Source organism: Symphalangus syndactylus, chromosome 13 (genome assembly GCF_028878055.3).
Source record: "Symphalangus syndactylus isolate Jambi chromosome 13, NHGRI_mSymSyn1-v2.1_pri, whole genome shotgun sequence".
NCBI classification, from domain to species: domain Eukaryota; kingdom Metazoa; phylum Chordata; class Mammalia; order Primates; family Hylobatidae; genus Symphalangus; species Symphalangus syndactylus.
This window is the reverse complement of record NC_072435.2, coordinates 34,588,873-34,605,178: the sequence shown is the minus strand read 5'-3', so window position 1 is coordinate 34,605,178 and position 16,306 is coordinate 34,588,873. Positions and strand designations below refer to the sequence as shown.

At 52.1% G+C, this 16,306-nt stretch overlaps 1 protein-coding gene across 1 annotated transcript in view; it reads left to right on the top strand.

Annotated features, from left to right (window-relative positions):
- The first annotated feature begins 2,361 nt into the window (after nt 1-2,361).
- The window catches only part of MYO1F (myosin IF), a 59,213-nt gene continuing 45,268 nt past the window's right edge, over nt 2,362-16,306 (top strand). Inside the window, 1 exon segment of the mRNA XM_055236889.2 lies at nt 2,362-2,474. Coding sequence (XP_055092864.1) covers nt 2,472-2,474 — 3 coding nt within the window. The 5' untranslated portion in view covers nt 2,362-2,471.

Here is a 16,306-nt window from a genome sequence, read left to right as displayed (position 1 = left end):
CAGGCTGGTCTGGAACTCCTGGGCTCAAGCGATCCTCCCACCTCAACCTCCCAAAATGCTGGGATTACAGGTATGGGCCACCATGCCGAGCCAGAAGGGGACTTTTAACAATGCAGACAGGAACCCAGGGATTTTAGGAGAAAAGTACAACAGCTTCTCGTGGAAGCTTTTTTTTTTTTTTTTTTTTTTTGAGACAGGGTCTCACTGTGTAACCCAGGCTGGAGTTCAGTGGCACGATCTCAGCTCACTGCAGCCTTGAACTCCTGGGCTTAAACGATTCTCCTGCCTCACCCTGCCAAGTAACTGAGATTATAGGTGCAACAGCACACCTAGCTGATTTTTCAATTTTTTGTAGAGACGAGGTCTTGCTATGTTGCCCAGGCTGGTCTGGAACTCCCAGGCTCAAGCGATCCTCCCACCTCAGCCTCCCAAAGTTCTGGGATTACAGGCATCAGCCACCATGCCTGGCCCTCACAGAGGCTCTTAAAGCCACACGGTCTAGCACCTGCCACCCTGGCCATCGCACTCCCCGTCACTCCGCATGCTCCAGCCACACCAGCCTCCCTGAACTTCCTCAATTGCCCTATGGTTTTCCCATCTCTGGGCTTTTGCTTGAGCGGTTAGCATGGCCAGGTGCACGCTCCTGCCCCTCTTTACCTTTTTTAACTCCAGCTTACACGTCGGTGTCAGCACAAACGTTGTCTCTTCCTAGAAGTCTCCCCTGATGGCCCCCAGCAAAGTGGGGTCCTCCTACCATTCATATTCACTCTTGAGTGCCTGGAGGCATTGCTGAGAATTGCATGCACCAAGCCCATCAATTCTGCAAACTCGCTCAAGAGATTCCAGCAGAGACGGGCTCCTTCCCAGCTGTGGCCACTAGGGGCGCTGCATATTAACATCTTCAAGGGGGATGCGGGTTTATCGCCCTGGACCAAAGATGGATCTGAACATGGGTTCCCCCACGGTCTCCCAGGGTCGGGTCCTGCCTCGGCCACCTCCTTGCTGGGTGGCGTGGGGAAGTAACAACCTCTTAGAACTGCCATTTCCTCACATGTCAAGAGGATCCTCAGGTGGTTGGCTGGTGTCCCAAAGACCATCTCATGGGCTGACACGTACATCGGCCAGGCTCTGCTGGGGGGGACCCACGTTCCCATTTTACAATGAGAAAAGGGAGTGACTAAGTCATCTAGGAAGTGGCCAAGCTGGTGGCTGTTAAATCTAGATGTGACGTCCAAAGTCAGGGAACTTTCAGATGCACCTGCTTCCTGGTACCCTCCACTTCTGCACACAAACACGTGTGACTTCTGAGGGTCATCTAAAGAGGGAGGTTGGGCCGGGCATGGTGGCTTATGCCTGTAATCCCAGCACTTTGGGAGGCCGAGTTGGGAGGATCACCTGAGGTCAGGAGTTCAAGGCCGGCCTGGCCAACATGGCGAAACTCCGTCTCTACTAAAAATACAAAAATTATCCAGGCGTGGCAGTGGGCACCTGTAATCCCAGCTACTCAGGAGGCTGAGGTACAAGAATCGCTTGAACCCAGGAGGTGGAGATTAAAGTGAGCTGAGATTGCACCACTGCACTCTAGCCTGGGCGACAGAGCTAGACTCTTGTCTCAAAATAATAATAATAATAGTAATAATAATGAGGGAGGTTGTCCAGGGATGCCCAGAGCAGACACAGCTGAAGAAGGCACCCTTCCCTGTTTTTGTTTTTTTGGTTTTTTGGTTTTTTGGTTTTTTCTGGTTTGTTTTTAGAGACAGGGTCTCACTCTTTCACCCAGGCTGGAGTACAGTGGCACAATCACGGCTCACTGAGGCCTCCACCTTCCATTCAAGCGATCCTCCCACCTCAGCCTCCTGAGTAGCTGGGACTGCAGGTTCATGCCACCATGCCCAGCTAATTTTTTTTTCTTTTCATTTTTTGTAGAGATGGGGTCTTGCTATATTGCCCAGGCTGGTCTCGAACTCCTGGACTCAAGTGATCCTCCAATCTTGGCCTCCCAAAGTACTGGGATTACAGTCGTGAGCCACCTCCCCTGCGCCCCTTCCTTCATTTTAAAAAGAGACCTGGGAAGTCCAAATGCTTCCTGAATCGCCCTGAAAAGAGGTGGTCGGTCCTGCAGCCAGCTGACCCGAATGTTCCTGCAGCAGCCCTGTCCCCAAGGAGTTGGGGAACGGGCCTCTGAGGTCCAGTAGTGGCTGCCATCAAGTTCTGACCCCTCCCTTCAGGCTCAGAGCCCCAAACAGCCAGCTCCCCGCCCCCCTCCACACCCAGCTTCCCTCCCCCATGGCCTCGGCCCCTCCCGCCAAAGGAAGTGAGAAGGGGCTGTTGTAAGAGGAACTAAAGCTGGGAGTCCGGTGAAGGGGCAGAAGCAGGGCCATGCCCAAGCCACCCCCGAGATCCCCCTGAACCTGCACCTCCATCACAACACATTCAGGTGCCTCCAGGAGCCCAGACATCAGCCCCCCACCATGGTAAGTCCTTCAAGGATGGGATCTGGAAGTGCAAAGATGAGGGACACCAGCCAGGTGGTCCTGAAAATGACCATCAGAAATTGGGGTGAGGAGAGGGGCATGGTGGACTTCTGTGGGGGCGGGGGTGTCTCAGTGCAGCTCAGGTGCCTCCAGCATCCCTTACCAGGGAGCAAGCTCCCATCTGTAGGTGGTGGGGATGCCAGGGTGGTAGACAGAGATCCAAGGATAGGGCAGGACCTGGAAGACAGAAGGTGGCCCAGGGAGAATCACAGAGTCTGCAGGGACAAGGACATACTCTCCTTTGCTTGCAAATTAAGGGAGCCCTTTCCCAGTCCAGCCCAGTCCCTCGTCTCCCTGTGTAGCCTTGGGCCAGTCACTTCCCCTCTCTTGGCCCCGGTTCCCACAGATGTCATATTTGGAAGTCCGTCTAGAAGCGGAAGTTGCTCTTCAGGGGTCTTTCAGTTGCAACATTCTCAGGGTCTGTGGGTTCTACACAGAGTCCTCAGCTGAGATGGGAAGCTGTGTCTAACAGGCTATGGGGTGGAGTGACGCCCTCCCTGTGCCGGTGACGGGCGGTGTGGCTGCAGCAGAGGCAGGAGAGGCTGAATACGTCCATGCCACCCTTTGGTGGCCATCCCTTATCCCAAGACGAGGATGGCAGCCAGAGGTGTTGCTGCCTGTCGAGTTTGAGGTCTGTTGATGGTGGCAATGGGGAGACTGTCGTGATCATGGGGCTATTCCTAGCAGCATCGCAGCACCATAAGACGAAAAGTAAGAGGTGGCCAGGGCTGACTACAAACCCCACCCCACAGCTCTCTGCTGTGTAGACCACTTCAGCTTTCATTTTTCGTCATTCGGTCAATGAGAATGAGAGCATCTGGCTGGGACAGCGGCCACTGCAGGATTCTTGGCAGGTACAGCTTACCAGGGTGGAGTCAGGGACATAGGGCAAGAGTGGTGTTAGTCTCAGGGACACCTTTCAGGAAGTCAGTGAGGGCCAGGTGTGGTGGCTGACACCTGTAATCCCAGCAATTTAGGAAGGCTGAGGCAGGAAGATCACTTGAGGTCAGGTGTTCGAGACGAGCCTGGCCAACATGGTGAAACCTCGTCTCTACTAAAAAATACAAAAAATTAACCGGGCGTGGTGGCACACGCCTGTAATCCCAGCTACTTAGGAGGCTGAGGCAAGAGAATAACTTGAACCCAGGAGGCGGAGGGTGCAGTGAGCCGAGATCCCGCCACTGCACTCCAGCCTGCATGACAGAGCAGACTCCGTCTCAAAAAAAAATTTAAAAAAAGGAAAGCCGATGAGAAATTGGGCATCCTGGAATTCACACCCAAACCATCAGCTGGAGCTCTGAGATTGTTGGGGTGGGAATTCTTCCAAGATGAGAAGCAAGCCAGGGGGCTCAGGTCCTGGGATGGGCAGGGCTTTGATCAAAAGAACACAGGAAGTGATTTGCTACTTGAATGAAAGGCAACCCCTCCCCAAGGAAGCCCTCTGAAAATGCTTAGTCAACAGTCGGCTTGGCAGAGAAGGTCTGGGAGGGGCCAACCGTATCGCAGAGGATGATGGAAGAGAAAAAAATGACCCCCACTTCTGTCTGGGGATGCTGAAATCTTCCTGGAAGAGTGGTGAATGCCAGGAAGATAGCTGAAGGATTCAATGACACAATATTTCTGAAGTCCTTTACATCAGGGGTCCCCAACCCCCGGGGCCACGGACTGCTATCGGGCCATGGTCTGTTAGGAACCAGGTCACTGAGCAGGAGATGAGTGGCAGGTGAGCGAGCCTGAGCTCCACCTCCTCTCAGATTCTCAGAGGCGCCTTAGATTATCACAGGATCGCAAACCCTGTTGTGAATTTCGCACACGAGGGATCCAGGTTGCATGCTGCTTATGACAATCTAATGCCCAGCCGGGTATGGTGGCTCACACCTGTAATCCTAGCACTTTGGGAGGCAGAGGCGGGCAGATCACGAGGTCAAGAGATCAAAACCATCCTGGCCAAAGTGGTGAGACCCCGTCTCTACTAAAAATACAAAAATGAGCTGGGTGTGGTGGCACATGCCTGTAATCCCAGCTACTCAGGAGGCTGAGGGAGGAGAATCGCTTGAACCCAGGAGGCAGAGGTTGCAGTGAGCCAAGATCGCGCCATTGCACTCCAGCCTGGGCGACAGAGCCGGACTCCATCTCAAAAAAAAACAACAAAAAAAAAAAGAAAATCTAATGCCCTTGGCAGGGTGCAGTGGCTCACGCCTGTAATCTCAACACTTTTGGAGGCCGAGATGGGCGGATCACCTGAGGTCAAGAGTTCAAGACCAGCCTGGCCAACATGGCAAAATCCTGTCTCTACTAAAAATACAAAAATTAGCCAGTCGTGGTGGCATGCACCTGTAACCCCAGCTACCCAGGAGGCTGAGATAGGAGAATCACTTGAACCCAGGAGGCAGAGGTTGCACTGAGACGAGATCACACCACTGCACTCCAGCCTGGGCCACAGAGCAAGGCTTCATCTCAAAAAAAAAGAAAGAAAGAGAGAGAGAGAGAAAGAGAAAGAGAGAGAGAAAGAAAAAGAAAGAGAGAAAGAAAGAAGAAAAGAAAGGAAGAAGAAAGAAAGAGAAAGAAAGAAAAAGAAAAAAGAAAGAAAGAAAAAGAAAGAAAAAAGAAAGAAAGAAAAAGAAAGAAAGAAAGAAAAAAAAGAAAGAAGAAAGAAAGAAAGAAGAAAGAAAGAAAGAAAGAAAGAAAGAAAGAAAGAAAGAAAGAAGAAAGAAAGAAAGAAAAAGAAAGAAAGAAAGAAAGAAAGAAAGAAAGAAAGAAAGAAAGAAAAAGAAAGAAAGAGAAAAGAAAGAAAGGGAAAGAAAGAAAAGAAAGAAAAGAAAATCTAATGCCCTACTCCACCGTCCATGGAAAAGTTGTCTTCCATTATACCGGTCTCCAGTGCCAAAAATGTTGGGGACCATTGCTTTACAGAGCACATAACAGGCACTTGATCCATGGTAGCTGCCATTAGCTGGGATGTCCATTCATTTCTGGATTTAGCAATGGGGATGGACGGAGGTGACGATTGTGGTAATTAGGGAGGAGCTGCTGCGAGTGGTCATTGCTGGGTTGTTGGTATCATTGGTTGTGGTGGTGGTTGTGGCTGTTTCTTGTTGCAGGTTCGTGGTGATAATGGCTCTTGCGGGTGGGCTGGCGGTGGTGGCGGTTGGTGTTTAATGTTGTTCATTGGTGGCGGATTGTTTTCAGCTGGAAATGCTGGAGATGCTTGGTGACCAGTGGAATGATGACCGTCGGTGGTTGCTGTTATTTGGAGAGGAAGGGTGTTGGTAGTAGCATTCACTTGCTGCTGGTAGTTTATTGTTGGTTTCTGGTAAGATGATGATCAGCAATGGTGGTGCTGGTTCAATGTTGGTTTTTGAACAGAATAGGACTGGTGACTGCTGCTTTCTGGGGTTGCTAATGGTAGTTGGTTATGTGTGGTTGTTGATGGCTAGTATTGTTTTTTTGTTTGTTTTGTTTCTGAGACAGAGTCTTGCTCTGTCACCTCGGCTGGAGTGCAGTGGTGCAATCTCAGCTCACTGCAACCTCCGCCTCCTGGCTTCAAGAAATTCTCGTGCCTCAGCCTCCCAAGTAGCTGAGATTACAAGCACCTGCCACCACACCCAGCTAATTTTTGTGCTTTTAGTGGAGACGCAGTTTCACCATGTTGGCCAGGCTGGTCTCCAACTCCAAACCTCAAGTGATCCACTCGCCTCGGCCTCCCAAAGTGTGAGATTACAGGTGTGAGCCACTGTGCCTGGCCGATGACTGGTGGTTTGTTATTATAGCTTGGTGGTGGTGGTGGTGATCGTGGAAGAATGTAACGAAGGCTGATAGTGGAATTGCTCATGGTACCTGTCTGACATTGGCTAGTCATGATGGTATTGGAGTTATCAGCAGTTTCTGTTTGTCTTCGAGAAGGGTAGGAGAGAGAGTAAAGACGTTCACTGGTTGCCTTTGGTTGGTGATGGTGGGGATAATAGTGGATAATAGTGATTGTCTTTTTTTTTTTTTTTTTTTTTGAGACAGAGCCTTGCTCTGTCACCCAGGCTGGAGTGCAGTGGCACGATCTTGGCTCACTGCAAGCTCCACCTCCCAGGTTCATGCCATTCTCCTCCCTCAGCCTCCCGAGTAGCTGGGACTACAGGTGCCCACCACCATGCCTGGCTAATTTTTTCTATTTTTTTAGTAGAGACGGGGTTTCACCGTGTTAGCAAGGATGGTCTCGATCTCCTGACCTCGTGATCTGCCCGCCTCAGCCTCCCAAAGTGCTGGGATTATAGGCGTGAGCCACCACGCCTGGCCAATAGTGATTGTTTCTAAGGTACAGTCACAGGGCCAGGAACAATGGCTCATGCCCGTAATCCCAACAGTTTGGAAGACGGAGTTGGGAGGATCACTTGAGGCCAGGAGTTCGAGACCAGCCTGGGAGACATGGCAATACCCCATCTCTACAAAGCATTTAAAAGTTAGCCAGGCGCCGGGCACGGTGGCTCACGCTTGTAATCCCAGCACTTTGGGAGGCCGAGGCGGGCGGATCATGAGGTCAGGAGATCGAGACCACGGTGAAACCCTGTCTCTACTAAAAATACAAAAAAAAAAAATTAGCCGGGCGTGGTGGCGGGCGCCTGTAGTCCCAGCTACTTGGAGAGGCTGAGGCAGGAGAATGGCGTGAACCCAGGAGGCGGAGCTTGCAGTGAGCCGAGATTGCACCACTGCACTCCAGCCTGGGTGACAGAGCGAGACTCCGTCTCAAAAAAAAAAAAAAAAAAAAAAGTTAGCCAGGCATGGTGGCATGGACCTGTAGTACCAGCTAATTGGGAACCTGAGGTGGGAAGATCACTTGAGCCCAGGAGTTCCAGGCTGCAGTGAGCTGTGATGGCCCTACTGCACTCCAGCCTGAGCAACAGAGACAGACTCTGTTTCTAAACAAATAAATAAGATACAGCCACAAAGCAGGGAGACCAGTGAAGTGGCTGCTGGGTCCAGAATCAGTGGCCATGAGGATGGACAGGAAAGGCTGGGAGTCAAAAAGAATTTAGGAGAAAGAATCAGTAAGACCACTAACTGGGCACCGGCACAGTGGCTCATGCCTATAACCCCAGCACTTTGGGAGGCCGAGGCAGGTGGATCACTTGAGGACAGGAGTTCAAGACCAGTCTGGCCAACATGGTGAAACCCCGTCTCTACTAAAAATACAAAAATTAGCCAGGCAGGGTGGCATGTGCCTGTAATCCCAGCTACTCAGGAGGCTGAGGCAGCAGAATCGCTTGAACCCGAGAGGCAGAGGTTGCAATGAGCTGAGATCACACCACTACACTCCAGCTTGGGCAACAGAGCAAGACTCTGTCTCAGAGGGAAAAAAAAAAAAATGCCCGTAATTGATTGGATGCAAAGAGTGAACGTAGCAATGAATCAGAGACAGGCAGGTTTCTGTCTTGGGGGTTGGGGACCACATCCCAGAGGATCTTCCCCAAAAAGCAGGAGGGGCAACACCAGGGTTCCCCAGCTCCAGCTTCTGCGTGGAGATGTTTGAGGTGGTAGCCACCGACTGTCAGCATCTCCAGCGACGAGACAAAGGGCCCAGCTCCAGAAAGACAAGGGTCCCCACATACAAAGGCCGGGCGCGGTGGCTCACGCCTGTAATCCCAACACTTTGGGAGGCCGAGGCATGCGGATCACAAGTCAGGAGATCGAGACCATCCTGGCTAACACAGTGAAACCCCATCTCTAAAAATACAGCGGCCGGGTGCGGTGGCTTACACCTATAATCCCAGCACTTTGGGAGGCCGAGGTGGGCGGATCATGAGGTCAGGAGATCGAGACCATCCTGGCTAACACTGTGAAACCCCATCTCTACTAAAAATACAAAAAATTAGCCGGGCGTGGTGGCCGACGCCTGTAGTCCCAGGTACTCGGAAGGCTGAGGCAGGAGAATGGCGTGAACTCAGGAGGCGGAGCTTGCAGTGAGCCGAGATGGCGCCACTGCACTCCAGCCTGGGTGACAGAGCGAGACTCCGTCTCAAAAAAAAAAAAAAATACAAAAAAAAATTAGCCAGGCGTGGTGGCGGGCGCCTGTAGTCCCAGCTACTTGGGAGGCTGAGGCAGGAGAATCACTTGAATCCGGGAGGTGGAGGTTGCAGTGAGCCGAGATCACGTCACTGCACTCCAGCCTGGGGAACAGAGTGAGATTCCATCTCAAAAAAAAAGAAAAGAAAAGAAAAGAAACAGAGTCCAGTCCCCCTGCTCCCCTGAGGGATGGAGCCTTTGGGGGTGAGAATGTTGTTTGCACAGTGCATGGACGCAGAGTGTGGCCCCAGAGCCCCACTGAGCTGGGGGCAAGGCTCCAGGGCCACCCCCAGGCACCAGGGCAGGGTCTGGGAGCTGAGAGCTGGCTCCAGAAGCAGCTACGGAGGCTTAGCTCTCCTCCCGGCAACCACAGCTCGCAGGACCCGGGCGAGGAAGGAAGTGGCTGTTGGTTGCTGTCTTCAATCTAGAGCTCTTGCTCATCACACCCAGAAAAAGCAGACAGCCTGGAGCTCACGGGGTGAATTGCAAAAGCTCCCTCCTCCAGCCCTTCCTCTTGGCCAGCTCAAGGCCACCGTTGACGAGGCAGTGAGGAAGGCTAGCATTTACACTGGACAGAAAAGAAACAGAGTCCAGTCCCCCTGCTCCCCTGAGGGATGGAGCCTTTGGAGGTGAGAATGTTGTTTGCACAGTGCATGGACGCAGAGTGTGGCCCCAGAGCCCCACTGAGCTGGGGGCAAGGCTCCAGGGCCACCCCCAGGCACCAGGGCAGGGTCTGGGAGCTGAGAGCCGGCTCCAGAAGCAGCTTTGTTGAATCAAGCAGCTTTGCTTCGTTGAATCTGCAGAGCAGCCGTGAGACCTGCATCCCTCGATATTCCCATTTTCCAAATGAGGAAACTGAGGCAGAGAGGTTAAGTGAGCTGCCCATACAACCTAAAGTGAAAGAGGATTTTGACTCAGTGACTCCCAAGGCCGCACTATTAACAGCCATCTTGGGCGGGCGCAGCAGCTTGCGCCTGTAATTCCAGCGCTTTGGGAGGTCAAGGCAAGAGGATCAGGAGCCCAGGAGTTTGAGACCAGCCTAAGCAACATAGTGAGACTTTGTCTCTATTTAAAAAAAAAAAAAAAAAAAAAAAAATGTGGCTGGGTGCGGTGGCTCATCCCAGTACCCATCATCCCAGCACTTCGGGAGGCCGAGATGGGTGGATCACGAGGTCAGGAATTCAAGACCAGCCTGGCCAACATGGTGAAACCCCATCTCTACTAAAAACACAAAAATTAGCCAGGTGTGGTGGCGTGCACCTGTAATCCCAGCTACTCAGGAGGCTAAGGCAGGAGAATTGCTTGAACCCGGGAGGCAGAGGTTGAGCCAAGATCACGCCACTGCACTCACACACTGAGCAACAAGAGCAAGACTCCATCTCGAATAAAAAAAAAAAAATGTGGCTGGGTGCAGTGGCTCACGCCTATAATCCCAGCAGTTTGGGAGGCCGAGACGAGTGGATCACCTGAGGTCAGGAGTTCGAGACCAGCCTGGCCAACATGATGAAACCTGGTCTCTACTAAAAATACAAAAATTAGCCAGGCGTGGTGCACGCCTGTAATCCCAGCTACTTGGGAGGCTGAGGAAGGAGAATCACTTGAACCCAGGAGGCAGAGGTTGCAGTGAGCCTAGATCATGCCGCTGCACTCCAGCCTGGGCAATAGAGTGAGACTCCATCTCAAAAAAAAAGAAAATGTATTAGCCAGGCGTGGTGGTGTGCACCTGTGGTCCCAGCTACTCAGGAGGCTGAGGCAGGAGGATCGCTTGAGCCTGGGAGGTCAAGGCTGCAGTGATATCAGTCAACCCACTGCCTTCCAGCCTGGGCAACAGAACAAGACCCTGTCCAAAAAAAATAACAGGCACCTTGACCACAGCCTCCTGTCCTCCTAAGCGATGAGAGGCCAGCAGGACTATGTGCTGACCCCACAGGGCCTGGGCTGTCCATCCCTCCAATACCATGACCCTCCATTCCAAACAGACTAGAATCCTGAATCCTGGTGTCCACCACACACCCAAGGCCTCTGTGGCTGATGTCTCTTGCAGCCACCACTGATGCTGCCTGGAAAGTTCATGTTGCAAGACCTGCCTTCCACAGGAAGCCCTCTCGCCTCTCCACAGTACCCTCCAGCCATGGTCTCCTTTGGGCAACTGAGACACCACTTGGGGAACACCGAGCCCCCCAAGGAAGGGCAGGTTCTGGGCCTGGTCCACCTAAGCCTGGTCTCCACCTACCTCCATGCACAGTAGGGGCCCAGGAAGTGTGTTCCCTCCATGGCACACATCCCCCAGCCCCATAGGCGCCATCACCTTCACCACAAACAGCCCCTCCTTGGTGTGACACCAGGAAGGTTGTCCCCGCCTGCCCTAGTTCTGCCTTCTGCCTTGGGGTAGAGAGACCTCTCTGAAGAGCTGAAGGAAGAAGCTACCCGTCCTTCCTACCCCAACCATCTCAAGCCCCTGACTGCCTTTCACAAGAGCTCCAGCAGGTTGAGTCATATTCAGCTTGTGGTCAACTGTGACCACAAGCTCTTCGTTGCATCCCCACCCCCAAGGAAGAGACTTACAAACAAACAGTTTTGACTTGACCCGTGGAGACTTGGAGGCCACAGAATGAGAGAGATATCTGGTAGACATGGCAGGGGGCAGTCTCATCCCAATGGGACTTCATTCATTCATTCAACAAGTATGTATTGACCAGGCTTTCTGTCCAACACTGATGCCTTAAATCCTCTCAAGGTCACAGATGACATTTCCTGAGGCATCTCGGTGCATTTTTTCTCTTTGTTCGCTCCTGTACTCCTTTCAGAGACCCCACACAAGTGTCATTATGGAATCCATTTGGTTATTTGTTCTTGTTATTGTTGCTGTTGTTGAGATGGAGTCTCATTCTGTTGCCCAGGCTGGAGTGCAGTGACATAATCTCGGCTCACTGCAACCTCCGCCTCCTGGGTTCAAGCAATTCTCCTGCCTCAGCTTCCCAGGTAGATAAGACTACAGGCACCCACCAGCACACCCGGCTAATTTTTGTATTTTTAGTACAGATGGGGTTTCACCATGTTGGCCAGACTGGTCTTGAACTCCTGACCTGAAGTGATCTGCCTGCCTCAGCCTCCCAAAGTGCTGGGATTACAGGCGTGAGCCACCATGTGCGGCCAAATCCGTTTGCAAAGAGGGGAAACTGAGGCTTGGAGAAGAGAAGTGACTTTCCCAGAGTCACACAGTCAGTCAACTGTCAAGCCAGGCCTTGACTCCAATCTGTCACATGCCAAAATTCTCGACTATCCTCCCCGTACGGTATTCACTTGAGCAAAACCCTCTCTCCCTTCGATGCAAACAGCCTGTGATTTTTACGATTGGCTGGAGCATGGAGTGTCTGGGGGCCTCTAGTGCCTGGGGCAGGATAGAGAGGGAGAGAATGGTAAGAGAAGAGGGCCACTCTACCGGATGAGGGAAGAGGGGAAGGGCAGGAAGAGGAACCAAGTCGTCAGAGCCGGGAGAGCCAGGCGAGCTGACGGGCCTAGCCAGACACAGCTGACCCCAGTGAGGGGAAATGGCCTTGGGTCTTAGTTCAACCTGAGTGGCCTGGCAGGCTGAAGGCTGGACTGGCCCCCAAAGGGGAAATTGTAGACATGACCCATCTTCTCCCCACCCCATCCTCATCTGACCTCAGCAACAACCCCAGCGATCTCTGATACAGACCGGGCTGGGGATGGACAGCTTCGTGGGTCCTCCCCAAGGTCCTCTCTGCACTGCTGTGTGTCCTTGAAGAGGACGCTTAACCTCTCTGTGCTGTAGTTTTCTCTTCTATAAAATGGACCCAGGACGGGTGCGGTGGCTCACGCCTGTAATCCCAGCACTTTGGGAGGCTGAGGCGGGAGGATCACCTGAGGTTGGGAGTTCGAGATGAGCGTGCCCAACATGGTAAAACCGCGTCTCTACTAAAAATACAAAAATCAGCCGGGCACCTGTAATCCCAGCTACTCAGGAGGCTGAGGCAGGAGAATCGCTTGAACCTAGGAGGTGGAGGTTGCAGTGAGCCAAGATAATGCCACCGCACTCCAGCCTGGGTGCGACAGAGCAAGACCCTGTCTCAAAAAAAAAAAATGGACCCAGTGGGCTGGGCGTGGTGGCTCACGCCTGTAATCTCAGCACTTTGGAAGGCCGAAGCAGGTGGATCACGAGGTCAGGAGTTCAAGACCAGCCTGGCCAAGATGGTGAAACCCCGTCTCTACTAAAAATACAAAAATTAGCAGGCATGGTGGTGAGCGCCTATAATCCCAGCTACTCGGGAGGCTGAGGCAGAGAATTGGAATTGCTTGAACCTGGGAGGTGGAGGTTGCAGTGAGCCGAGGTCATACCACTGCATTCCAGCCTGGGCGACAGAGCAAGACTCCATCTCAAAAAAGAAAAAAAAAAAATGGACCCAGTGATAGGACTGACCTCAACCAGCATGTGTTGAAATGATAAGATGAAGTAATTCACATAAAAAGCTTAGACCAGGCTCGGCCTGATGGCTTATGCCTGTAATCCTAGTACTTTCATAGGCGGAAGCAAGAGGATTGCTTGAAATTCAGGAGTTCAAGACCAGCCTGGGCAACATAGCGAGACTCTATCTCTGTTTGTAAACATATATATTAAAATAAATAAATAAAGGCCAGTTGTGGTGGCTCATGCTTGTAATCCCAGCACTTTGGGAGGCCGAGGCCGGTGGATCACTTGAGGTCAGGAGTTCGAGACCACCCTGGCCAACATGGTGAAACCCCGTCTCTACAAAAAATACAAACATTACCTGGGCATGGTGGCATGCACCTGTAATCCCAGCTACTTGGGAAGCTGAGGCAGGAGAATTGCTTGAGCCAGGGAGGCGGAGGTTGCAGTGAGCAAAGAGCATGCCACTGCACTCCAGCCAGGGCAAAAGAGCAACACTCTGTTTCAAAAATAAATTAATTAATTAAATTAAATAAATAAAAATAAAAAATTTTTTAAAAAGCATAGACCAGGCCAGGCACAGTGGCTCACGCCTGGAATCCCAGCACTTTGGGAGGCTGAGGCGGGCGGATCATGAGGTCAGGAGCTCGAGACCATCCTGGCTAACACGGTGAAACCCCATCTCTACTAAAAACACAAAAAATTAGCTGGGCATGGCCGTGGGAGCCTGTAGTCCCAGCTACATGGGAGGCGGAGGCAGGAGAATGGCGTGAACCCGGGAGGCGGAGCTTGCAGTGAGCGGAGATGGCGCCACTGCACTCCAGCCTGGGCGACAGAGCGAGACTCCATCTCAAAAAAAAAAACGTAGACCAGAGCCTGGCACACAGAATAAGTGCTAGTTTGGTGTTTGGGTTTTTTTTGGGGGGTCTTCGTCTGTCATCCAGGCTGGAGTGCTGCCACAATCATAGCTCACTGTAACACCAAACTCCTGGGCTCAAGTGATCCTCCTGCCTCATCCTCCTGAGTGGCTGGGACCACAGGCACACACCACCATACCTGGCTAATTTTTTTTTTTTTTTTTTTTTTTTTTTTTTTTTTTGCAGAGACGGGGGTCTCACTATGTTGCCCAGGCTGGCCTCAAACACCTGGCCTCAAGTGATCCTTCCACCTCAGCCTCCCAAAGTGCTGGGATGACAGGTGTGAGCCACCACCCGGCCAGGTGTTAACTGTTGTTGTCATTGTTTTCTATTGTTGTTATTTCCATCCAATCTCCACCCTTAAGCTCTTCAGAGACAAAATGCACTTCCTGTGTCCCCACCCACTGGCACAGCTGTGCCTGTCCCCAGCCTCTCCCCAAATACCTGTTTAGAAAAAGAACAGACCCTTACCTCTCACGACCCTGCTTCTGCCCCACTAGGCCCATGAATGATGCCACTTTGCCCACAACTATTTATTTTTTAATTTTTTTATTATTTTTTTTTGAGACAGAGTTTCGCTCTTGTTGCCCAGGCTAGCTTGCAATGGCACGATCTTGGCTCACTGCAACCTCTGCCTCCCAGGTTCAAGCTATTCTCCGGCCTCAGCCTCCCGAGTAGCTGGGATTACAGGCGCCCTCCACCGCACCTGACTAATGTTGTATTTTTAGTGGAGACGGGGTTTCGCCACGTTGGTCAGGCTGGTCTCAAACTCCCAACCTCAGTTGATCTGCCCGCATCAACCTCCCAAAGTGCTGGGATTACAGGCGTGAGCTACTGCACCCAACCTGCCCACAATTTTTATTGTCTCTTCTCATCAACCATCTGGTCACCCCATCTTGAAAATGAAATGAGCTGGGCGTGGTGGCTCACGCCTGCACTCCCAGCACTTTGGGAAGCTGAAGTGGGTGGATCACTTGAACTTGAGGTCAAGAGTTACAGACCAGCCTGGCCAACATGGTGAAATCCCTGTCTCTGGCTGGGCACGGTGGCTCATGCCTGTAATCCCAGCACTGTAGGAGGCTGAGGTGGGCAGATCACCTGAGGTTGGGAGTTCGAGATGAGGGTGTCCAACATGGTGAAATCCTGTCTCTACTAAAAATACAAAAATCAGCCGGGCTTGGTGGCGGACGCCTGTAATTCCAGCTACTCGGGAGGCTGAGGCAGGAGAATCACTAGAACCTGGGAGGCGGAGGTTGCAGTGAGCCGAAATCATACCACTGCACTCCAGCCTGGGTGACAGAGCAAGACTCTGTCTCAGAACAACAACAAAAAAAAAAAACACAGGAAACACGGGCTCCCCTGACCCCACTTCTCCCCAACAGCCTCCCTCCCTCTTCCCCTTCTCAGCCAGATCCTCATTCCTGTCTATACCTCCTAGCCTCCCAATCCTGCTTCTGACCCTGGGGCCCCTCTTAGTCTCCAGTGAGCTCAGACACTCTTCAGGGTTGAGTTGATGGCTCCTAACCCACCCTCGTCCCATCTGGGCCTCCCCGGCCTGGTCGGGGTTTTGCCTCTGACTTCCCTGGCAGTTCCTACTCAGCCAGTCTGTGGTGAGGGTCAACTTCACCCCCTCCACGCCACTGCTCCCCAGGATTCTGTCATCTCCCAACGCACCCCAGGGGCTCTCAGTGCATCCCAGTCAGCACCTCCTTCTTTTTTTGTTGTTTTCAAGACAGGGTTTCACTCCTGTTGCCCAAGCTGAAGTGCAGTGGCGCGATCTTGGCTCACTGCAACCTCTGCCTCCAGGTTCAAGCGATTCTCCTGCCTCAGCCTCTCGAGTAGCTGGGATTATAGGCGCCTGACACCACACCTGGCTAATTTTTGTATTTTTAGTAGAGACGGGGTTTCACCATGTTGGCCAGGCTGGTCTCGAACTCCTGACCTCAAATGATCCACCACCTTGGCCTCCCAAAGTGCTGGGATTACAGGCATGACACACCATGCCCGGTCAGCACCTCCTTCTTTTTTTGTTGTTTTCAAGACAGGGTTTCACTCCTGTTGCCCAAGCTGAAGTGCAGTGGCGCGATCTTGGCTCACTGCAACCTCTGCCTCCCGGGTTCAAGCGATTCTCCTTTCTTAGCCTCTCGAGTAGCTGGGATTATAAGCGCCTGACACCACACCTGGCTAATTTTTGTATTTTTAGTAGAGATGGAGTTTCACAATGTTGGCCAGGCTGGTCTCGAACTCCTGACCTCAAATGATCCATCCACCTTGGCCTCCCAAAGTGCTGGGATTACAGGCATGACACACCATGCCCGGCCAGCACCCACTTCTTATAAAAACACCTAATCTGGCCTCCTTTAAATCCCGACATT